Source organism: Hippocampus comes, unplaced genomic scaffold (genome assembly GCF_001891065.2).
Source record: "Hippocampus comes isolate QL1 unplaced genomic scaffold, H_comes_QL1_v1.1 scaffold176, whole genome shotgun sequence".
Lineage (NCBI taxonomy): Eukaryota > Metazoa > Chordata > Actinopteri > Syngnathiformes > Syngnathidae > Hippocampus > Hippocampus comes.
The window spans coordinates 1,474,661-1,494,122 of NW_017805826.1; the positions used below are offsets into that span (position 1 = coordinate 1,474,661).

At 42.2% G+C, this 19,462-nt stretch overlaps 1 protein-coding gene across 1 annotated transcript in view; it reads left to right on the plus strand.

Annotated features, from left to right (window-relative positions):
* LOC109526135 (latent-transforming growth factor beta-binding protein 1) overlaps nt 1–19,462 on the plus strand; it is a 110,070-nt gene that overhangs the window by 50,768 nt on the left and 39,840 nt on the right. Inside the window, exons 6-11 of the mRNA XM_019887213.1 lie at nt 1,441–1,641; nt 2,680–2,957; nt 4,429–4,531; nt 15,001–15,075; nt 17,728–17,850; nt 18,721–18,885. Of these exons, the coding sequence (XP_019742772.1) occupies nt 1,441–1,641; nt 2,680–2,957; nt 4,429–4,531; nt 15,001–15,075; nt 17,728–17,850; nt 18,721–18,885 (945 nt within the window). The remainder of the gene's footprint in view (nt 1–1,440; nt 1,642–2,679; nt 2,958–4,428; nt 4,532–15,000; nt 15,076–17,727; nt 17,851–18,720; nt 18,886–19,462) is intronic.

The following is a 19,462-nucleotide window of genomic DNA, read 5'->3' on the forward strand; positions in this document are numbered from 1 at the left end:
GTAAATGGCACTGGGCAAAAATGAGCAGGACACACAATTGTCCTATCGTTTCAATTCCCTTTACTTTATGTTTTGTCTTCTCCGCATATTCCATCCCTCCTGGCTGGCTTTGTTAATGAATGCCTTGTGACACAGGAGCTCATTCCCATCATGCCAGTCAGACCCAGCAAGCAGTATCTCTCTGCGCGGGCGTGAGTGTTTGTGCCTCCAATGCCCTCCATGAAGACACTGCACAGCACGCCCTTCCTCTTTCCTCTCATAACTAATCCAACTCAAACTGTGTTTTGAAGCAGGTACAGGTATATGGCATGCAGTATATACGTATACCTGCAGTATATGGCTAGATTTTTGTTTCCTTCTTGGATATTTGAAAGTAGGTGAAGTCAGTTCATATTATTCACATTTGCAGATGAGAGTGGGCTGAGTTATGTTAAGAGCTGTGCTGTCATGCATCCTTCATACAAATAGATAAGTACCGTATTTTCCGCACTATAAAATGCGCCTAAAAGCATTCCATTTTCTCAAAAGCCAACAGTGTGCCTTAAAGTCTGATGCGCCTTATATATCGATCAATATTTAGATTTCTTCGACACAGTCTTTTAAATGCTCTGTAAAGCGCTTTGTTATAGCTGCAGCGGTTGTGAAAGATGGATTGTATTGTATTTCTTTTAGGGTAGTTCCATCAAGTGGATGTATAATGCAACCCCCAGCCACTATTGTAGCTGCTATTTTATTCGCCTTATAATGCGGTGCGCCCTACATATGAAAACAGTTTTAAAATAGGCCATTCATTGAAGGTGCGCCTTATAGTGCGGAAAATACGGTGCTTGAAGCAATGCAATCAAACGCCATCCAGCCAAAGCTGCTTTTTCCTTTAGTCTTTCATCCCCCCCTCCAACCCTCCATTCATTTTCTTTCCTTTGTTCACTACAGGGTTACAAAGCATCCGTTCAGTGAATGGAGGTTTTATTTGCCTGCCAAATTAAATACAAAGTCTTAAAATAAGCAAATCAAGAGTAATTTCATTTAGCGCATGTTCCATCAAATTAGTGAAATGTGAAACATCAACAGAAATGATTGCATTGGGCCTGTTTATTTAGTCATTGTCACGCTAATATTAAATAAGTATAATAAAATGTGAATTCATTCAAATGCGAACTAATATGTATTACATTTCCCATCGATGAATTCAAATGTGAATTATGTTTAGAAATAATATCACTGAAACAATTTATTGCAATGTTGGAATGGTTAAGTTTTGTACTTCCTCCTACTGCTTTTTGAAGATGGAAACTGCCCCAAAGGATGACAAATGAAATTTATGACCACTTTCTTTTTTTTTCTTTGATAAACAGTTTCTCCTTGTATTGTACCTTGTAGAAACTACGCGTATAATTGAAACCCGACCTCTACCTTCCCCCCTCGTTTTCTTCCCTGCAGTCTTTTGTCAGATCCCCTGTCTCAATGGAGGCCGTTGCATTGGCAGGGACCAATGTTGGTGTCCAACCAACTCAACTGGGAAGTTTTGCCACTTGCCAGCTCAGCCTCACGCGAAGCCCAGCACTCACAAGGACTCCAGAAACTCTGGACACAAATCTCCTTCCCACTCCACGTACACTCTACCGTTGTCCAATCAACAAGGTAACTGCACCACACTTCTGGAGCCAAGGGAAAGGCAGCTTCTGCATTGCAGCCACATGGATCTGTGCATCTGTTGTCCTTGAATTCCCCACTTGAGATCTTACGGAAATGTTTGGCTTTGAGGCCATTGTTTCCCATCACAGGACAAAACATTTCCAATTGTCTTGGTTTTGCTGTTTTATTTCTTCGAAGCAGAAGATCCGAATCAGGGAATGTCAAAGCTTGTCAGTTGTGCCGGCATCCGTTTTGAATTTCAGGGAATGTCAATAAAAATTGAAATGTATGATTCCAGTGGCTATGAAATTGTGTGAAAACACGCACAAATAGATCATTCTTGTGAGAAATACACAGAGGCAAGTTTGTTGTTCAAGTGCTCTTAGTAAGGTCGACTTCTTATGTCACATTTTGATTCATGATCATGGATTCTGGGAAAATGCCCTGAAACTCCCCAAAGATCGTTCCCCTCAAGTTCAAAGGATAAAAATCACTCTTTCTTCACATTGCAACATACTCTCCCATCTTTCAAATTTGTCTTTGGCCTATTAAGTTGGATTTAAACCTTCTAATCCAAAACACGGTGTTTATTTTTTAATAGTATCAATAGTTTTTGTTGCCTGGAATTGCCCACTACTTGGAGATTAGGTGGATAAAAACAGAACTGAAAAAAGATTTGTAAGGTTGTGTCAATTGATTATATTCTTTAATTAAGAGTCTTTATGCAGTATAAAAGTTGCATCATTTGGCTTTTGGTGATACTTGCATGAGAATTAAATGAGAAAGCTGCGAGCACTAAATCAAAGGGCTCTCACACCCCATTTCCATGGTGAATCCTTGAGTTGATAATCAAACATTGGAAATAGAAAAAAAAAATCTGCATCTTTTTATTGTACCGGGTTCCAATTTTCCATTTAGAAGGTCAAATGATGTTAACCTATAGAGGAACCAATGCATTTTAGCTTCATCCTAAAATATCACCCAAAAAACGAATAGCCCTAGCTTTTCGTGAGTTGCATATAAGTTAGCATCTTTCTCTTCCAGTCTCACTTCACCCATCCTTGGTCAAGGTCCACATCCAGCACCCACCGGAGGCCGAGGTCCGGATCCACCAAGTGGCTCGGGTCCAACCCGGTCAGAGGTTGCCCACCACTGAAGGGGCTCACTCTGTCCAGCAGCGCTCTCAGCCTGGCAACAGCCACGAGCCCGCTGTCGAGCATGACGGCAGACACGTATACACCAGAATGGACGGCCATGCCAGAACACACCACCGTCAGAACGGACATGTGGGAAGATGCTTCCAGGATACAGTTGACGGACAGGTATTATTAACACCATCTGATGCACTGTGGTCTCTTGTTGGTCTTAGAACCATAATTGTGTTGTGCCACATTATCTTCCCATTGCTTTCTCTGTCAATGTTGGCCTGTTTTTATGCTACATGTCATCTTCAGGACTGATAAAGCCTGACCACAATGGTCAATGTAGTGTTGCGTCACTTCTTCGCTCTGGGCATGTTTTCACTTAGGATGCATTTGGAGGACTAACTCTTGGCTCAGAATGCTCTCTTTCCAAGCGAGGCTCAGATGGTATGAGTCGCAAGCAATAGAATACAATAATGTCTTTTGTGGCAATTGCAGGAAGCCATGGATAAGCCTCTCAATGCACCGTAATTGAAGCAGTGCGGTAGTTTTAGCTGTTAGTGTTTAAGATTACAGGTGGAGCAAAACAGTGCAGCTTAGTTGGATTTCATACAAAAGGGAATACACTTTATTGAGGAGAAAACCGACGACCAAATTTCTTCAAATAGAGGTTCCTACAGTAGTCGATGGCATATCTCAATTATCTCACACACCTGTAAGAAAAAAAAAAACCCAGCTCTCCCTTAAAAGATCAATCATATGCGCTATATTTCATACACATACATTAAATACAGTAGTTCCCTACTGAGTCCATTTGAACTCTGTTGCTGACCAAACCAGCATTACATACTGAGGCTGGTTTAGATTGAGAGTAAGTTGGTGCCATGCTAGCTAGCTACATTGAACAGTGGTTAAACTTTAAGGTTAAGCTTTAATTTGATGGTTAATATAAAAAAATAAATTAAAAAAAAATGTGATGCCATTTGTATGTTACATACAACTTTGATTATGCCCTCTTCTTTAACACACAGTGGTTCATTTTTTTTTAACATGTTCACTGCAGTGACTTAGCCAATTGTGACTTAAAAGGGAATTCATATCTTTAAGATATGACAGCCAAAAATTCTGTTTCAATTAGTTGTATTTAAAAAACAAACAAAAAAAAAACAATTTCGAAGTAAACCAGCGTTACGCTATGAACTGTGTTTAACTTTAATGATTATGGTTTGATTTCCTACTAAATAGTCATAGTATAGTAATACTTTAGTCCATAGTTAGTCACATTGGAGGTGCGGCTCCAGCCTTACACGAATGTTTGTGTGTATTAGATTACAGCTCCCCATTTTGCACGGTTGTCCTCACTTCTCTTCCCAGTTTAGCCATTTGGTGTTCTGCAAAACAATGTTTTCTGTGTTTTCACTTGAGTTTTATAAATCTCTACTGGCCACAATCCACTCGGTTCTGCAAGGAATTTCTCCTTATTAGCCAAATGTCCATGATCCAAATGCCAGGAGGTTGATAGTTGATAGTTACTGAAACCAGTCCTCCAAAAAGCTAATGTCTTCCAATTTTCTCTGCCTCTGCGGATTCATGGACAAGCACCTACAATTTTGCAGGGACACTTATTTATCACAGATGTGTGTTTTTGCAGTGTGGTAAGCCTCTGCCAGGCCTAACCAAACAGGATGATTGCTGTGGAAGCGTGGGAGCCTCCTGGGGTCTCGACAAGTGCCATAAGTGTCCAACCAAACCAGGTGAGCCACCACTGACCAGCAGTAATTGAGCTTTACCATAGATCAATTTTCCAATTTTGATCATTTACTCCATCCTTTGCTGACTTCAGAATCATCTGCTTGACTGATAACCAGTAAATACACTACGTGGATAGTTGTCTTTTCAGTGAGATGTCAGCAACTGGATTGAACGGTCACATTACACAAACAGATGAATGCCATAGCTGTGATGCTCACTTAACTTTCATCTGCTGGCTTACACACATTCGCTACATTTGTGTTTATATGGAGCTATTTTTACCAGCTGTAATGTCTCAAAGAAAACAAGACCACACAGATGGAAGGGTGAGTCGCTTGTATTGCTGTCTTTATTCCATGTAGTGTTCATTTCACACGTTTCCACCGATTTTTTGCATATTTTCCTTTGACTAAACCATAACCACTGTAATTGACTGGTGACCAGTCCAGGGTGTGTCCTGTTTTTCACCCATCGTCAGCTTGCAGTAGCCCTCACCTCAGTCACGACCCTTATGGGGACAAGCCAAAATGGATGGATGCATAACCCATAACCAATATTTCGTTGGATTCCGATCCATCCAATCAGATCATTGAAAACTGTTGCAGACATTAATGGAAACTGATAAACAACTGTTGACGCATACTGTATGAATGATAAACAGTTGGATCGATGCCAAGTGGAACATTTCCGACCGTGCATTTGCATTTGTTTGTAGCTTTATTACGTTCGTCATATTCAGATTTTGTCTTGCACAATCAATCACCCAAAACCACGAACCACATTTAGGCCCTTCTTCTTATTTAAGTGGAGCTTCACATCCGGGTTTTTTGTTTCGTGCTGCCTTTTTGGTCAGTGGCAACCGTTCTAATTTTCAACTGCAGTTGTTTCTAACTGGTGGATATTTAGAGCATTTATCACCGACCTAAACACCACTGTGGACTGGGGAGGGAGGATAAGTACCGCAGTCAGTCGTCATTAGCTGTACGAAATGACCGCATAACGTGACTATCCCCAGAGGAGTACAAAATTAAGTGTTTTATTTTTGCTTCCATAAAAACCAAAACTTGGGAACCATATGAAAGCATGAAGATGAGAGTCTGGAGCAAGCACCACCCACCCAGGGGGCATAAGGAAGCAGTCGTTGAAGAAATGAACAGGCGTAATTCAGCTACTTTCCAACCCAAGCTGCGGTAGGTTTGAGAAAAAGCAGCAAGCTGGTTGCATGCTGACAAGCTGGGTGGGTGGTGACACCTCTCACTGTACACTGAGACTCTTACTCGACCTGACAGTCCTGTGTGTTATTTGGGCAGGGTGGGGCTTGATTGTGTACCCGCATTGGCCCAGGGGGACCTAAGCAAGCAAAGCTTGGTGGAAAGCAGCAATAGCGGCACGTTTTTTTATATATATGTTCTTGTCTTTCTTCTCAATTGTATTGCAGCCAAAGCCACAAATGTCAGTTGGCTGTCAAAGTCCCCAAGCTGTGTTTAATATATAACCAGGCCTTAATCAGAAGCAGACATCATCCCTCTGCATCTCCTCCATCCATCATAGATCTATTCTTTTCTCGTATCCTGCTCCTCTCGGGGCAGCACTCTTCCCTGAGCTCCCAGATGTTCTCCTGTGGTCCTTTGAAGTTCCGACAAGAAGCACAAACGCATGCTCCTCTTCGTCATGTTTGTGGTATACTGTAAGCCTGGGACGCAGGTCACACGCGTGCTGTGAAGGAAGTGGAAGGAAAAAAGAAAGAGGGGGGGGGAGTGAAGTCATATTCGCTGTCCCTCCAGTCTTGGAGGAAGCTTTAATAAGAGAAGTGCTTTGAATTCCAGAGTGTTATTGTGCTCACTTTTGACACTTGGCTAGATCTTTAAGCTGCGTTCCTCCCACCATGGCCTGTGTTTGACAGGAGTGATATGGAACCAGGGGAAAATGGCCCCTGAAAAATGTTGTTGCTCTTTTGTTCTGTTTCACTGTGAGAGGGTCAGTTGTCAGTTTGCGATTTGGAGAGAGTCATCTTGCATTTTAGGAGTCTCCTGTGTGTCCTGTTTACTATGTGCTAATGCACAGTTTCCATTTGAAAATCTGACATCGTCCAATCTGGGAGTTCTGTGGAGCGTGCCTCGGGAGTAGGGGAACCAGAACCACCATCAGATCAGTCCCTGTGTGACTGGTGTCAGAGTTTGGTCAGCAGTAAAGAAGATTTGTTTGCAGGATGTGAATCCTCCAAGTCTACGCTTTGTCACCAATTTTGCTCAGAAGCTTTATGGACAGAATTTGCTGGCACAGCTGAGATGTTGGAGGGGTCCGGTTAGGTGCCCTCAGTATTGCGTCTCAGCCTTTTGCAGATAATGTGGTTCGGATCGCTCCATCAAGCCATGATCTTCAACTCTGGAGCAGTCCGTGGCCAAGTGTGAAGTGGTTGAGATGAGAATTAGCATTTCCATATCTGAGCACTTGGTCCCCAGTCAGAAAAGGGGAGAGTCAGGGTTGGGTCAGGGATGGGAGTGGAGAAGTTCAAGTATCTTGGGGTCTTGTTCACGAGTGAGGGAAGAACTAAGAATGAGATCGAGAGATAGATTCATCAATCTATTTCTGTCTCTCTGTGTCTATAACTGAAGCAGACTGGAGTCACTCTGTCTCCCGGCTGGCCTGGGGACATCTCGGGATTTCTGCGGAAGAGTTGGACAATATGGCTGGGGAAAGGGAAGTCTGGAGCGCTAAAGTTGCAGCCCCCTCCTAAATATGTGGAAGACTATGGATGGATGGATGGGTAGACTTCAACAAAACAACAATGTCAGAACAACAGAAAATGAATAGATTTTTGCACCTATGACTGACCTACCTAATTAGTGCCTGTTAGTAGTTAAGGATGAGTGACATCACGACCAATCAGTGGTCCTGCTATAATGATGGACATGTGGATGGCCCCGATGATTGTGCAAGGTGAAAGAGCGTGCCAATGACAGTTCATTTACAGTATGATAGGCGGGACTGAGAGAAACTATAGTGAAGTGCGACAATACCTAAGTACTGGGTTAATAGAATTCTGTAAGCAGCACATCAAATGTTTCCAAAAAGTGGACATGCCTGGAGAAAAGACGTCCTGTCGCTACATGATTCAATTGCATTGCTTTTTAGGTCGTAATGACGAAAACATTAAAAAAATAAAAATAAATAAATAATAATAATAAATCTTTAATATGCTTTACCTCACATTTGTAATGCATTACTCCCAAGACTGCACGGGCTGAATGGTAGTGTGCGTGGATACCAATGCACTGCAGGAGCGTTTAATAAATTCATATTAAGGATTGCAGGCTTATGATAACATCCATATCAACCAGACAATCAGGACCTTCCCCCTGGACTGGTTGAGGAGGTGGATTGGAGAAAAGCTTTCCCTGGGCCGACAAAATTGTTACTTATCAATTTTGATGTCAGGAGACAGAAAATGTTAACATGAGAATGGTCAAGCAAAGGGTGAATATGAAGCAACGATATTTGAGTGCATAGGTTGCATAAACCCACAAGAGAAAATGAAACCTTTAAAAGTTCAGAGACAGGATTGTGTTGCAATGCTAAGGGTTATATAGGAATGTCTTTATTTTTATTTATTTATTTATGTATTTAATAAATTCGTATCAAGTTCCCTCGGCAAACTTTTGCTCTGCCTTTGTGTGTCGAGTGTGAGCATGACTCTTGGCAGGCGTGCCTTTCATTCTGTATTCAACAGCTATTGGAATTCCACAATCCATTTTTTTTCTTAATCTGTCAATGCTGGGCAGCTTCCCTGTTTGAGACTCTCCCACGTATGAGATGATGTTAAATCCCATGGAACCACGCCCACATGAGCCTTGGTTCGCTGTACCCCCCTGGGCCAACCAGGTCTTTGCGGTGTCATCGCCTGACTTTGCCCTGCCCTTCCGTTAAACTCACCACTGTCCAGCCTTGGGAGTTGCCTGGCTGCTTCACTTCCTCCTCACTCAGCCTCACACAATGACAGAAAGTGCCCACTGATGTACCACTCACATGACGTAAGATTGAGTATAAATTTGAGGACGGAGGGAGCCAAGATCTACATCCTTCTATGTGAATTCATCCCACCCTCTTCTCCCATCAGCTCCGCAGACATGTGTTATAACGTTCATGGAAGGGGCCAAAGTTTGTGTTTGGAACTGCTTTTCATTTGCTTTGACCACCCTCTTCTCCCATTAGATCCTCAGACACGTTTTCTCACATCCATGGAAAGGGCCAAAGTTTGTGTATGGGACTGCTTTTTATTTGCTTTGATCAAACACAAACACTTGTAAATGGCCAACGAAAACCAGAGGTGCTACATCTTTGTCTGGGAGGAAGGCAAGAAGGAAACAGATGCCCCAGAGCTCCTCCACAGAAGCTTCCAATTAAGATTTAATGATACCTCAAATCACGTTTAGAGTGTTTGATTCGTTATCATTGACTTGTTAATGCATCATGCTTATACCGATGGAATCTATCAGCTGTATGGAGCAATGTGGTTATTTTAGAGCTCTGTGAGCTCTGTGAGTCTTAACCACAACGAGAAATAAAGCCTTAGTTAGACGTTGATACATTTTCAAACTGGTGTTGCATTTCGTAATTGGATACATGCAATGTTGAGCAGATTTTTATTAGGAATTTACCCTGGCATGTCTTCCTTTGGAGCCATCCCAGGTGGTTAATGCGCCACAGTGAATAGGAGATTAGGGAGGAATGTAGGTCTGTTTTGAATGTGTGTTTGATGCGGACTGCACACCCATCAAAATTAGGCCTCTGAGCTAAATTGTCAAACTAAATGCTTGGAACCTGCTTTTTACTTAAGATGTATGAAAACCCCTACAGCAGTCGTTATTTTGGGGAAATATATCCCATGGGTTATCTCTGTATGGTAAAATATGGCACATACTGTATGTAAGGAAACATGATGGAAAGCAGCAAAGCAAATAATCATTGCACGTGGCATCTTGTGCCGGTTATGCCTGTATCAACTGGAGAATTTTGGTATTAAATGTCATAAAATTCCAAACTGATCAGTATTGTAGTTTTAAGATTAGCCTGCAAGGGAAGCAGGGACCTATTATATTCAAGAGCTCTGTTATACAGAATTGAATGGCAAACTTGACGCGTGCCAAGGAGACATTTGCCTTTAAAAGCAAACAGCTTCCCTTCGAGCTGTTCCCTCCAATCAAATGTTGACTCCAAGGTCAGGCGGAGATGGCTTTGGCATCTCTCAGAGTAAAAAGATTTAATCCATTCATGGATTAGTTTGGTGTAGGCCCCTAGTTTTCTTTGTGTACCATCGGTTTGTTCCATGGTAGCATGTCAGAAAGCAAATTACTGGAAAAGAGTCCTGGGGAGGTCTTGGCCGAGATGTTGGTTGTTTTCCTATAAAGTGGCCTTCGGTGGAATAGATGGGTAGACCTCCTCCATTTGACCTTCCTTTACTTTCTTCTTCCTCCGTCCAACATGGTCACAGGTATTCGGAACTAGAGGATAAGTATGCTCTCCAGACAGATACACAGAGACGTACCCAGAGACAATCATTGACCCACAAGAACACATTCTAGGCATGGTGGTCCTGCAGAAAGACTGAATTGAAGGACGATTTTAGGACAGCTAAAGTACCCATCTGAGCATAAAATCATTCTCCTCTCTCAGCCCCTTTGCCTTCAGTGTTTACTTGTATTTTGCATAAGCCGTCTTTCCCTTTGCATATCCTCAGTAGGGTCTTCCTTGATCCGAACAGCAGACTTTGAACAGATTTAGGACCGAACCACCAATCAGGAACCCCCAAGGGATTTGAATTACACCACACAAGTCAGGGATTCAACCAAATATTATTCAACAGTTGCCAGTGGTATTCACAACACAATTGAATGGAGACAGACAAAATTAGTGAGGGGTGACAAAGTCTTTTGTTAATCAGGGCTAAATGGATGGACAACAATTGGACGTGTTTCTCTGTACGTTCAGTGGATACAGACCAGTCTGCGCCGAAACTCATTGTAACCAAGGGCGACACTAATGATGCACAGCTTGAGCTCACTCTTGCAAGTCGCTGCCTGTGAAACTCTACACAGACATTTTCTACTCAAATGATCGTAGGAGCCAGCATGAGACAGCACGCATCATTAAATGATCCGAAAACAAGGTAGCCCTTAGATTTGTGTACGGCACCAGAAACAACTTGGCCTTATTTTTGCAGCATTAGACGCAACTTTACACAACTCTAAACAATGAGCTACTACACTCCAATATGTCCAAAGCATTACGGGAAGCTTTGTTAGGGACTGCATGCAGATGTTCACAAGCTGGATTTTCGGGGCTTTCGAGAGCACTTGCACCTTTGAAGCAATCATAATGTCGAAATGAACCCACTGAACTGAACCAAACGCTTCTTGATGCAACGCCCACAGGTTCATGTTCATGACCATTTCAGATACGTGTCAAAGTTGTTCCTGGATGAGATATTCTCCTTTGTGTTAATAAGCTTTATTGAGACAGACCTCTCCCACTGGGTTTCCCTTGGCATGTGCGCCCTGCTGTCACTCAAGCCAGACTTTCCCTGATCCTGTCTCTGCAGGAGGGCATGCCCAGCACCCTGCCACAACAGCTCATTACGCAGAAACTTTGCAGGCGGATTAGGCTGGTGTGGAGGAACATGATGAGGTGGGCAGACAGGAGTGCGGGCGTCACTCTGATACAGTCCCCCACGTTTTTACATGCCCCCTTTCGTACTGACCCACTTCTGCTCTATCGAACCTTCAGGTACGCTGAACCTGCTTGGTCCACTGGGTCACAGCAGGATCAAAACATTTCTCATTCCCTGAAAGCTTCCATGTGGCACATTCCAGACACTCCTGGGAAAGTGGCACAGATTCATGACTGATTTGGGTGTTGTCCTGATTGGACTTCATGGAATAAATCACTGGGGAACTAAAAAAAATGGCCGCTCCCTCCTCAACAACTTCCACTCTTCTGGAAAGACTTGCTGCAAATTCTTTCACAACGTCTGCCAAAGCCGACTTTTTCCTGTCACTGTTTAGTGTGAAAGATACTGACACATGTCGGCTTGAACTCCACTAACTAATTCCCTGGTTCCCTAAATAGGATCAGAGGTGTAATTTCGGTGTGGCGTCTGTGTAAACAGAAATAGTGAATACTGATTGAACTCTTTAACTTCATTGCAAAAGTAAGAACAAAAGTTACTGTTAATTATACATGACCGGTTTTGATTACTTGGCACAACGGGAAAGACATTTCTGCACACAATTTTTTTTTACAGAATAAACGCAGATGGAAATAACACCATCAATGAATTAAACCAAAGAACGAAGAGGAGTTGTATACTGTCCAATTTAATCTGGATTTCTGAGGTAACCTACGAGAAAGTGTGTTTTACAATCTCTTTTCATAGATCGTTTAAAAGCTTGTTGATGGGGTTTATGCTCGTTAGGGTTTTGGGTGATTCAGAGAAGAACTTTCCTCAAACTGTTTCCTCAAAAGGGGACGCACCAAAATATCTTTGTAAAATCCAAGAAGCTGATTAAAGAGAACATAGAATTCATGGCCAATCCATGATTGAGTCATTGTGGATTTAGCCTGAATGGCATTGGAGTGTTCCGTTGCAAAGTGTGGAACATTGATTCCTCAGGGTCTGATTGTTAACAGCAACTAATTTGTCACCCGTTGAAGCAAATTAACAAACACATCCCAATGGCGTGCAGGCTGTCTCTTCTAATCTGTGATGGCAGAAGGAGGCTGATCGTAGTTGCCTGAGCCTGCACCGTGCAAGATCAGAGGATCGCGTCTGGCCTTGTTTGTCGACAGTCACAATCCAGATAAAAGTCACATCATGCCCAGAGCTGCTGAGCACGGCGAACATCAAACATCTGGTTTGCGGATGCTTGGGCCTGCATTCTTGACATTGAGGCAAATTTGATGGGCGAGGGCATTCATTATGTGCTGAACATATATATGTATATCTGATTAAGCTATTGACACTTGATATAAAATATGGTTCTAATGAAAACAAATGCCATTCTAAAGAAAATCCCCCAAACCCTTTCAAATGCGACCAAATGTATACCTATGCTTGAATGATATGATGTGGAAAAATAATGTCATTATTATGAAACGGGAACTGTCATAGTATAAATGAATAAAGACCTAATATGAAAAAAAAATTGTGATCACTCAACTCAACTGTATTCTTCCTGCATACAATATGTCAGAAAAAAAGATTTTAAATACAAACTAGGGGTGCATAATATGGCGTAAAACCAATGTCTCAATATTCTTAGGCCATATTTTGCAATGCATGATATTCGTCTTGATATTCTGATTCCTCTGATTAATCACTACATGAATGTTAATTTCAGCTCTGGTGCATAAAATGACAATGCTGTAATGTTTCATTTTCAGCATGAATAAAATCATGAAATATTCATAGTTTTGAATTGTATAAAAAAAAAATCACAAAATGCTCCCTTTTTTTATATGCATGAGGCAAATCATGAGATGCGGTCTTAGTTATATATACCATTGTTGATTAAAAATAAAAGATGACTATTTTACTATTTTACTATTTACTCGCCAATTACAAGTTGGAGCCGATGGCCAAAACATTGTAGTTTTGTCTTGACTGTTGGATGCTCTGGGCCTTATGAGCAGCCACGTTGTCACGGTGAAGCAGCCACAAGTTGTCCCACCACATCTCTAACCCCTTCCCGCGCACTGAACGAAGCAAACGCTGCAGGATGTCTTTGTCGATGTGCTGATTAATCTTCTGGCCCTGATGCAAGAACTTGCAGTGGCCGAGTCCCCTCACATTGAAAAATACCATCAAAATGTCTTGGACTCGGGACTTCGACGGTCTTGCTTTGTTCGATCTTGACAACGTTGGACTCCAATGAACGTTTGATTCGCGCTCGTCATTTGTCACTGGTTTTGAGTCACCCTGACAAGTCTGCCCTTCTTACTTTCATCATCGCTCACTCTTCCCTTTGCTTGTATTTGAATACATAAGCTCACGTGGAAAAAGGTTCATGGCTGCAGAGAGCTCAGGTCAGAGCTATATACTACTACGTGATTACATGGACATTCTTACATTCTTTGAATTGGGCTTTGAACACAGATGTGCTGGAGTCATATCCCAGCTGTCTTTTGGGCGAGAAGTTGGGTACACCCTCTCTCTCTCTCTCTCTCTCTCTCTCTCTCCTGTCTTTTGGGCTCTCTCTCTCTCTCTCCCTCTCTCTCTCTCTCTCTCTCTCTCTCTCTGTCTGTCTGTGTATATCCATCCATTTTCCGATCTGCTTATCCTCACAAGGGTCGTGGGGCGTTCTGGAGCCTATCCCAGCTGTCTTCGGGCAGTAGGCTGAGGAAACCCTGAACTGGTTGCCAGCCAATCGCAGGGCACACATAGACGAGCAACCATCCGCCATAATTACTCCTTCAAAATTTATATATATATATGGTCTCGCAGATGTATTTATTCAATTATTCAAGTAAAATAGCTTCTTTTGTTTTCAAAATTGATGTGCCTACTCCTGGATTCACGAATATGACTGCCAGAGTTTGGATCCGACACCGATGACAAGAAGGACAGAATTACATAATGGTTACTTTGGAAGAAGCATGCAGCATCGTGACTCATGTTGCATGACTCAAAAGCAAGATAAAAGACGTTCTTCCGTAATTGCTTTAATGTGTTGGCGATCTAGCGCACAGACACACACACACGCACACGCACGGTGTGACTTTTAGCTTTTGCCACATGAATGACCACGTTGACCTGTACATTTAATGGTGCATCCTGAGGCTTAACCCGGTGCCGAGTGACTAATGACCTGATGTTTTTCAGGCGTCTGTCACTGACAATATGGCCGCACTGGGGCATGAAGCGTAGCGCTGATTTATTTACTGCAGGGCTCTCTTGACTTTCAAATACACACACAAGATAAAAAAAACATTGAACGTTTTCCCAACACAATCCAAATCACCTTACTGCTTGCCATTTATTTGTCTCCATTGTTGGTGTGTCTTTCATTGAACGACATTTGCATCGTGGTTCGTGTTCAAGGTGATTGTTGTCACAGGTTCAACCCGTTTATAAGTGAGCACGTTCTTCACATATCCCACACCAATGCCGAGAATTATAGGTAATATGATTATAGATGACGTAGAGTGTTATTGCAACACGCTGGTGGATGGCAGTGCTGTCTTATAATTTCGAAAAAGTTTAATGGGGATCCATTAGCATCCCTTCACTCTTGAGGTTCCATGCGGCCCAGCTGTAGGTCCCCTCATTTTTCTGTTGCCAAAATGCTCACATCTGTAAGTTATATGTTCCTCTCCTACCACGAGCTCCCTGTCTACCACTGTGATGAATGCAACGCTTTGTGTTGCAGAGTGTTTTCGTATCCCTCAAACATTGTCGTCTCTATTCTCTCTGCAGCTTATGCAGTGATTGCAAATGGACAAGTGGAATGTCCTGCTGGATATAAAAGAATGAATATGACTCACTGCCAAGGTAAGAATCAAGTTTTTTATGTAGAAGTGCTACAGTGTGTTCTGTGTGGGATAAAAGTCCATATGTTTTCTACATACGCGGACCCCTGAGGACTTCACTCAAGTTTTTCTTGCTGTGTGTACGCTCCCTGTGGCGTACAGGTCAAGACCACAATTAGCCTTTCTCCAGCAGGCTTTGATTGGGTTCAATGGGTATCTTTAAGTATGTAGAATTGTGTGCTGGTCTGGCCCACACCGGTGGTAGAGGAGATGCGATGTGACTTGCTAGCTTGTCCATCCATCTGTTAAAAAAAAACAAAAAAAAAACATCAAGTCACTCCTGGAAAAGAAAACAGCGTATTTCGCTTCATCACAACATCCCAGAGGGGGCTGGCTGCCAACTGTCTGGCAGGTCATGTCGAAAGAGCCACACACAGTGTCGAATGTGTGGACATCACAGCATTATGACCGTTGACATGACTGCCGTAAAATCTGAGGTTGGACACGACAACAAACCTGAATGATGCAGGAAACATGTTTCAAAATATTGAACTGTTGGAGACGTTTGAGTTGGCAATTAAAACAGAAGAAGCGTGTTGTTCTAAATTGATCGGAGCTGCTTGGAAGAAAAAGAGTTGTTGGCTTCTCTTCAAGCAGGTGCAAGTTGTCCAGTTAAATTTCTGACCTGCTTAATTGGCCACGACTCTCAGGGTTTGATTGAGGGGCATTTAAAAAAATAGAATGAAATAAAACTTTTTGTGGGGGTAGACAAGGCACCCTTGTCTTTCAATAGAATGTCACCCAGCTAAAATAATGTATCTTTAATACTTTCATGTTTTTCTTTTGCCATTGTTTCAAGATGTTCCTCCGTTGCAGCTGCTTATTTCTTTAATTACAAAAACAGCCAAGCTGCTAGTCCCCCAATTGTATTTTATGGAAAATCTGATGTCCCTTTCAGCTGGTGCTTCATTCCCAGAGGCTTTGCTGCAAATGCCAAAGAGGAAAAACACAGATTTTCACCAAATTTTATCTTAGCTTTTTTCAATGGTGGCGAGCTTGCCAACCTAGACCTTAAAGCTCCACTACTGTTGCACTTTCTTGGGTTGATATATAGTGTATTATATAACACATGATGTCGCTATGTGCTTCGCTAAACATTTGACACTTTGTTTTTTTTTTCTGTTGTTGTTTATTTTATTTTTTTTTAATAATCGAGTCTTAGTAATTGGTAATCTGACAAGTACCAGTATTTGTACATCTTTGTAATTCAAACATCAAACAATACAATCGTATTTATTGTATTATTATTCTTAACATCAAAGACTGCGTTAAAGGTGTGGTCAAAATGCACATTCCCTTTTTGCTTTGTCTCGAATGATGCACTTTTGCCCCCATAAAGTATGTCTAGTTTTAGACCACCTAAGTAACTTTATAATCCCGCCTCTGGCTAAAACAGTTAATCGCCAATTTCCTTTACAGAGGTGCTATGTAATACTCCAGGTGCCTATTAACAATAGTTAGGAGTACACTAGTAAGGTCGGAAGACCCCATCAGTTAGGTGTTAGATCTGTCTTCTTACTGTGAAATGTTGGGGTGATCAACCACGCATTGTAAATCAAAAATGATGTTGCGATTAGTGCAAATCATGGCAGCATGTCATTGAAAGTCAGCGTCAATCCCAGTCAACCCAGCAGCAGACTGTAACAATAGCGCTAATCTTGGACTCAACCAAACCATGGATTAGAGACCCCATGTGACGAAAGCTGAGCCCAATGCTGACCTGAACTCTGACCAGAAAACCTGCTGCTTAAACGAAACCTACAGATGTCCCTTGTGGAAAGAATATTTGATAAAATAGATTAAAAAAGGTAACATTGCATCTCCCAATAATATCATTGCAGGTATGAAAGGAATGAGCGAGGCATATCACTCTGATGCTCATTTCACACAGAGGCATTCATTCCCTCCTCACTTTTTCCAAGCAGTACACAAACAACAAAACAAGAGCAGTTCATTTGGAATTTAAAAAATGTGAGGTGGAGGTGAGAAAAGACCTAATAATGTTCTGATTATTTTCAACTTGCCCCAGTCCGGTGGGACTGCGATGGCTGAGACGGAAAAAAAATAATTTAAGTGTCTGACTCCTGGCTCCTGGCTGGCACTTTAACTGGCCAGCTTGTTTTATTGCCTCTGGAGCTGCAGTGGGACTCCACTGCTTGCTGAGTTCCCCCATTCCTGAAAAAACAGCCTCCCTGCCCTCCCTGAACCAGCTGAAGATGCTGGGATGTGTCAAGGATAGAAGGTGATGATGTAAATTAATGAATCCAATTCTGCCTGCTTTCAAAATGAATGACTTCTGCAGTCATATCATGGTCAATTCCTCCGCATGTGTTTTCTTCATGTCATCGCTCCTCCTGTATTTCATACCGTTGGGTAACTAAAAGCATTCATTCATCATCACCTCCAAGCGGCTGGCAATATTTTGTCACCTTTCAATGTGTAAACGATTCCCAAAACTTAGATCATTGTTGGTCTTACAGCATGACAGCTTTGCATACTCAATGTAAAAGAAATGTGATGTTGATATTTCTTTTCGAGGAGATCGTTTGCAGTTCAAACACTCCCTGTGAGAGGAAAACAATGCTTCGAGGCTGACACGTTGCATATTTCACAGATATCAATGAGTGTCTGCTGCCAGGAATCTGCAAGAATGCGGAGTGTCTCAACACCAAAGGAAGCTACAGGTGCACATGTAAACCTGGTTTCATGTTGGACCCTGCCAGAAGCCACTGCGTCTGTAAGTATTCACTTGTGCTCTTTAAAATTGGTGGCGGCAGTAGCTCAGCTTGTCAGGCTTGTACACGTGGGGATTGATCGACAGCAAGTTCAAAGCCCAGAAAATCGGAAACTTTGGACTGCTCGTTGGAGAGAGACTTGTATGTGTGAGAATGTCAGTAGGACCCGCACAAAAAAAGAAAAACATCCAGAATGTATGTACTTAGAAAGCGTTACTATGTGCTAAGAGAGAAAAAACACATTTTGTTTTTGCAGTATGAGGCGAGTCAAGTACATAACTTGCAAAAGATAAGGCATATTTGGCTTTGGGGTGAAATTTCAGGATCACTACAAAATGGTCAAGTGCGCCACATCACATTTAACAGGTGTTGATCCACAGATCAACCAATACCTAGTCAAATAGAAGTGGTATTTTTAACAGTATTCTCTCCATCATGTTGTTCATATTTTGACATCATGAGATCAAGACAACACCCAACAATTGATAAAGGAATACCTCGCCCACATTTGAGTCTTCAAAGAAAGACGTTCTCGGAGGCAAGCACCCACTGAGCTGAAGCCTTTCAGGGACAGCGATTACTACAGTGGACAGCTTACCATGTCATCAGGTTTCAGGGTAGACGAAAGGGTTAAAGTGTCATCAGCAGATTTCTGAAGAGATATACAGAGACTGGAAGAGTCACAGAAATGCATATATGTGGACCTCCTTGGAAAATATTATTATAATATTTATATTAATAAACGTTATAGTCCTCAGGTTGTTTCTTCAACCTTTCTTTTTTTTCAATGACAGGATATCTCCACGTGCTTTTTTTTGAGTGACTTGCATTCTAATGGTGTATTCTGACACCGGTTTATGTGATCTCCCCAGCTGACAAGGCAGTTTCAGACCAGAAGGCCTTTTGCTACAGATCAGTATCAGCAGGCACATGTTCGCTGCCACTTTCTCAACACATCACCAAGCAGATCTGCTGCTGCAGCCGTGTGGGCAAAGCCTGGGGAGATGGGTGTGATCGCTGCCCTTTGCCCGGATCTGGTATGTATGTCTATACAAATACTCAAATATCGTACAAGGTCATGTCCTCAATCTGCAAACACATCATTCCATCTTGAGTTTGACTTGCAGAACACATATTTGTTCAGTTGCTGTTGTTTGTAGGTGGAAAATGCTACATGTAAACGCATGTCAAGTTTGTCGGTGTTTTTGAAAGACGTCTCAAAGACAGATGAATTGACTCAGTCAGTCCGTCAGAACCCTCCTGTCTGCCAGCTTTGCGATTGAGTTCACAATACCCCAAATTTGTTTGAAGTGGAAAAAGACCAAAGCATAACAGTTGTCATATTTTGGAGGCTGCACAAGAGTGGGAGTCAGTTGTTGGGTTATCGCTCGTGTCCACTGAGAGAAATCGCACTCGCAGACAGGCAAAACTCAGGAACAGAAATGAATAGCTTGGCCAAAAGAAACACGGGAAACTGTCAAGATTTTTTCATTCAAATCCGATATTCAAAGTTCCACAGGGGGGAGAATGGGATGAGTTTATGGACTTGCCAGTGATTAATAAGGATCGTCATAGATCAAATATCGTCGACTTCCATGGTGCTGTTTTGACCAG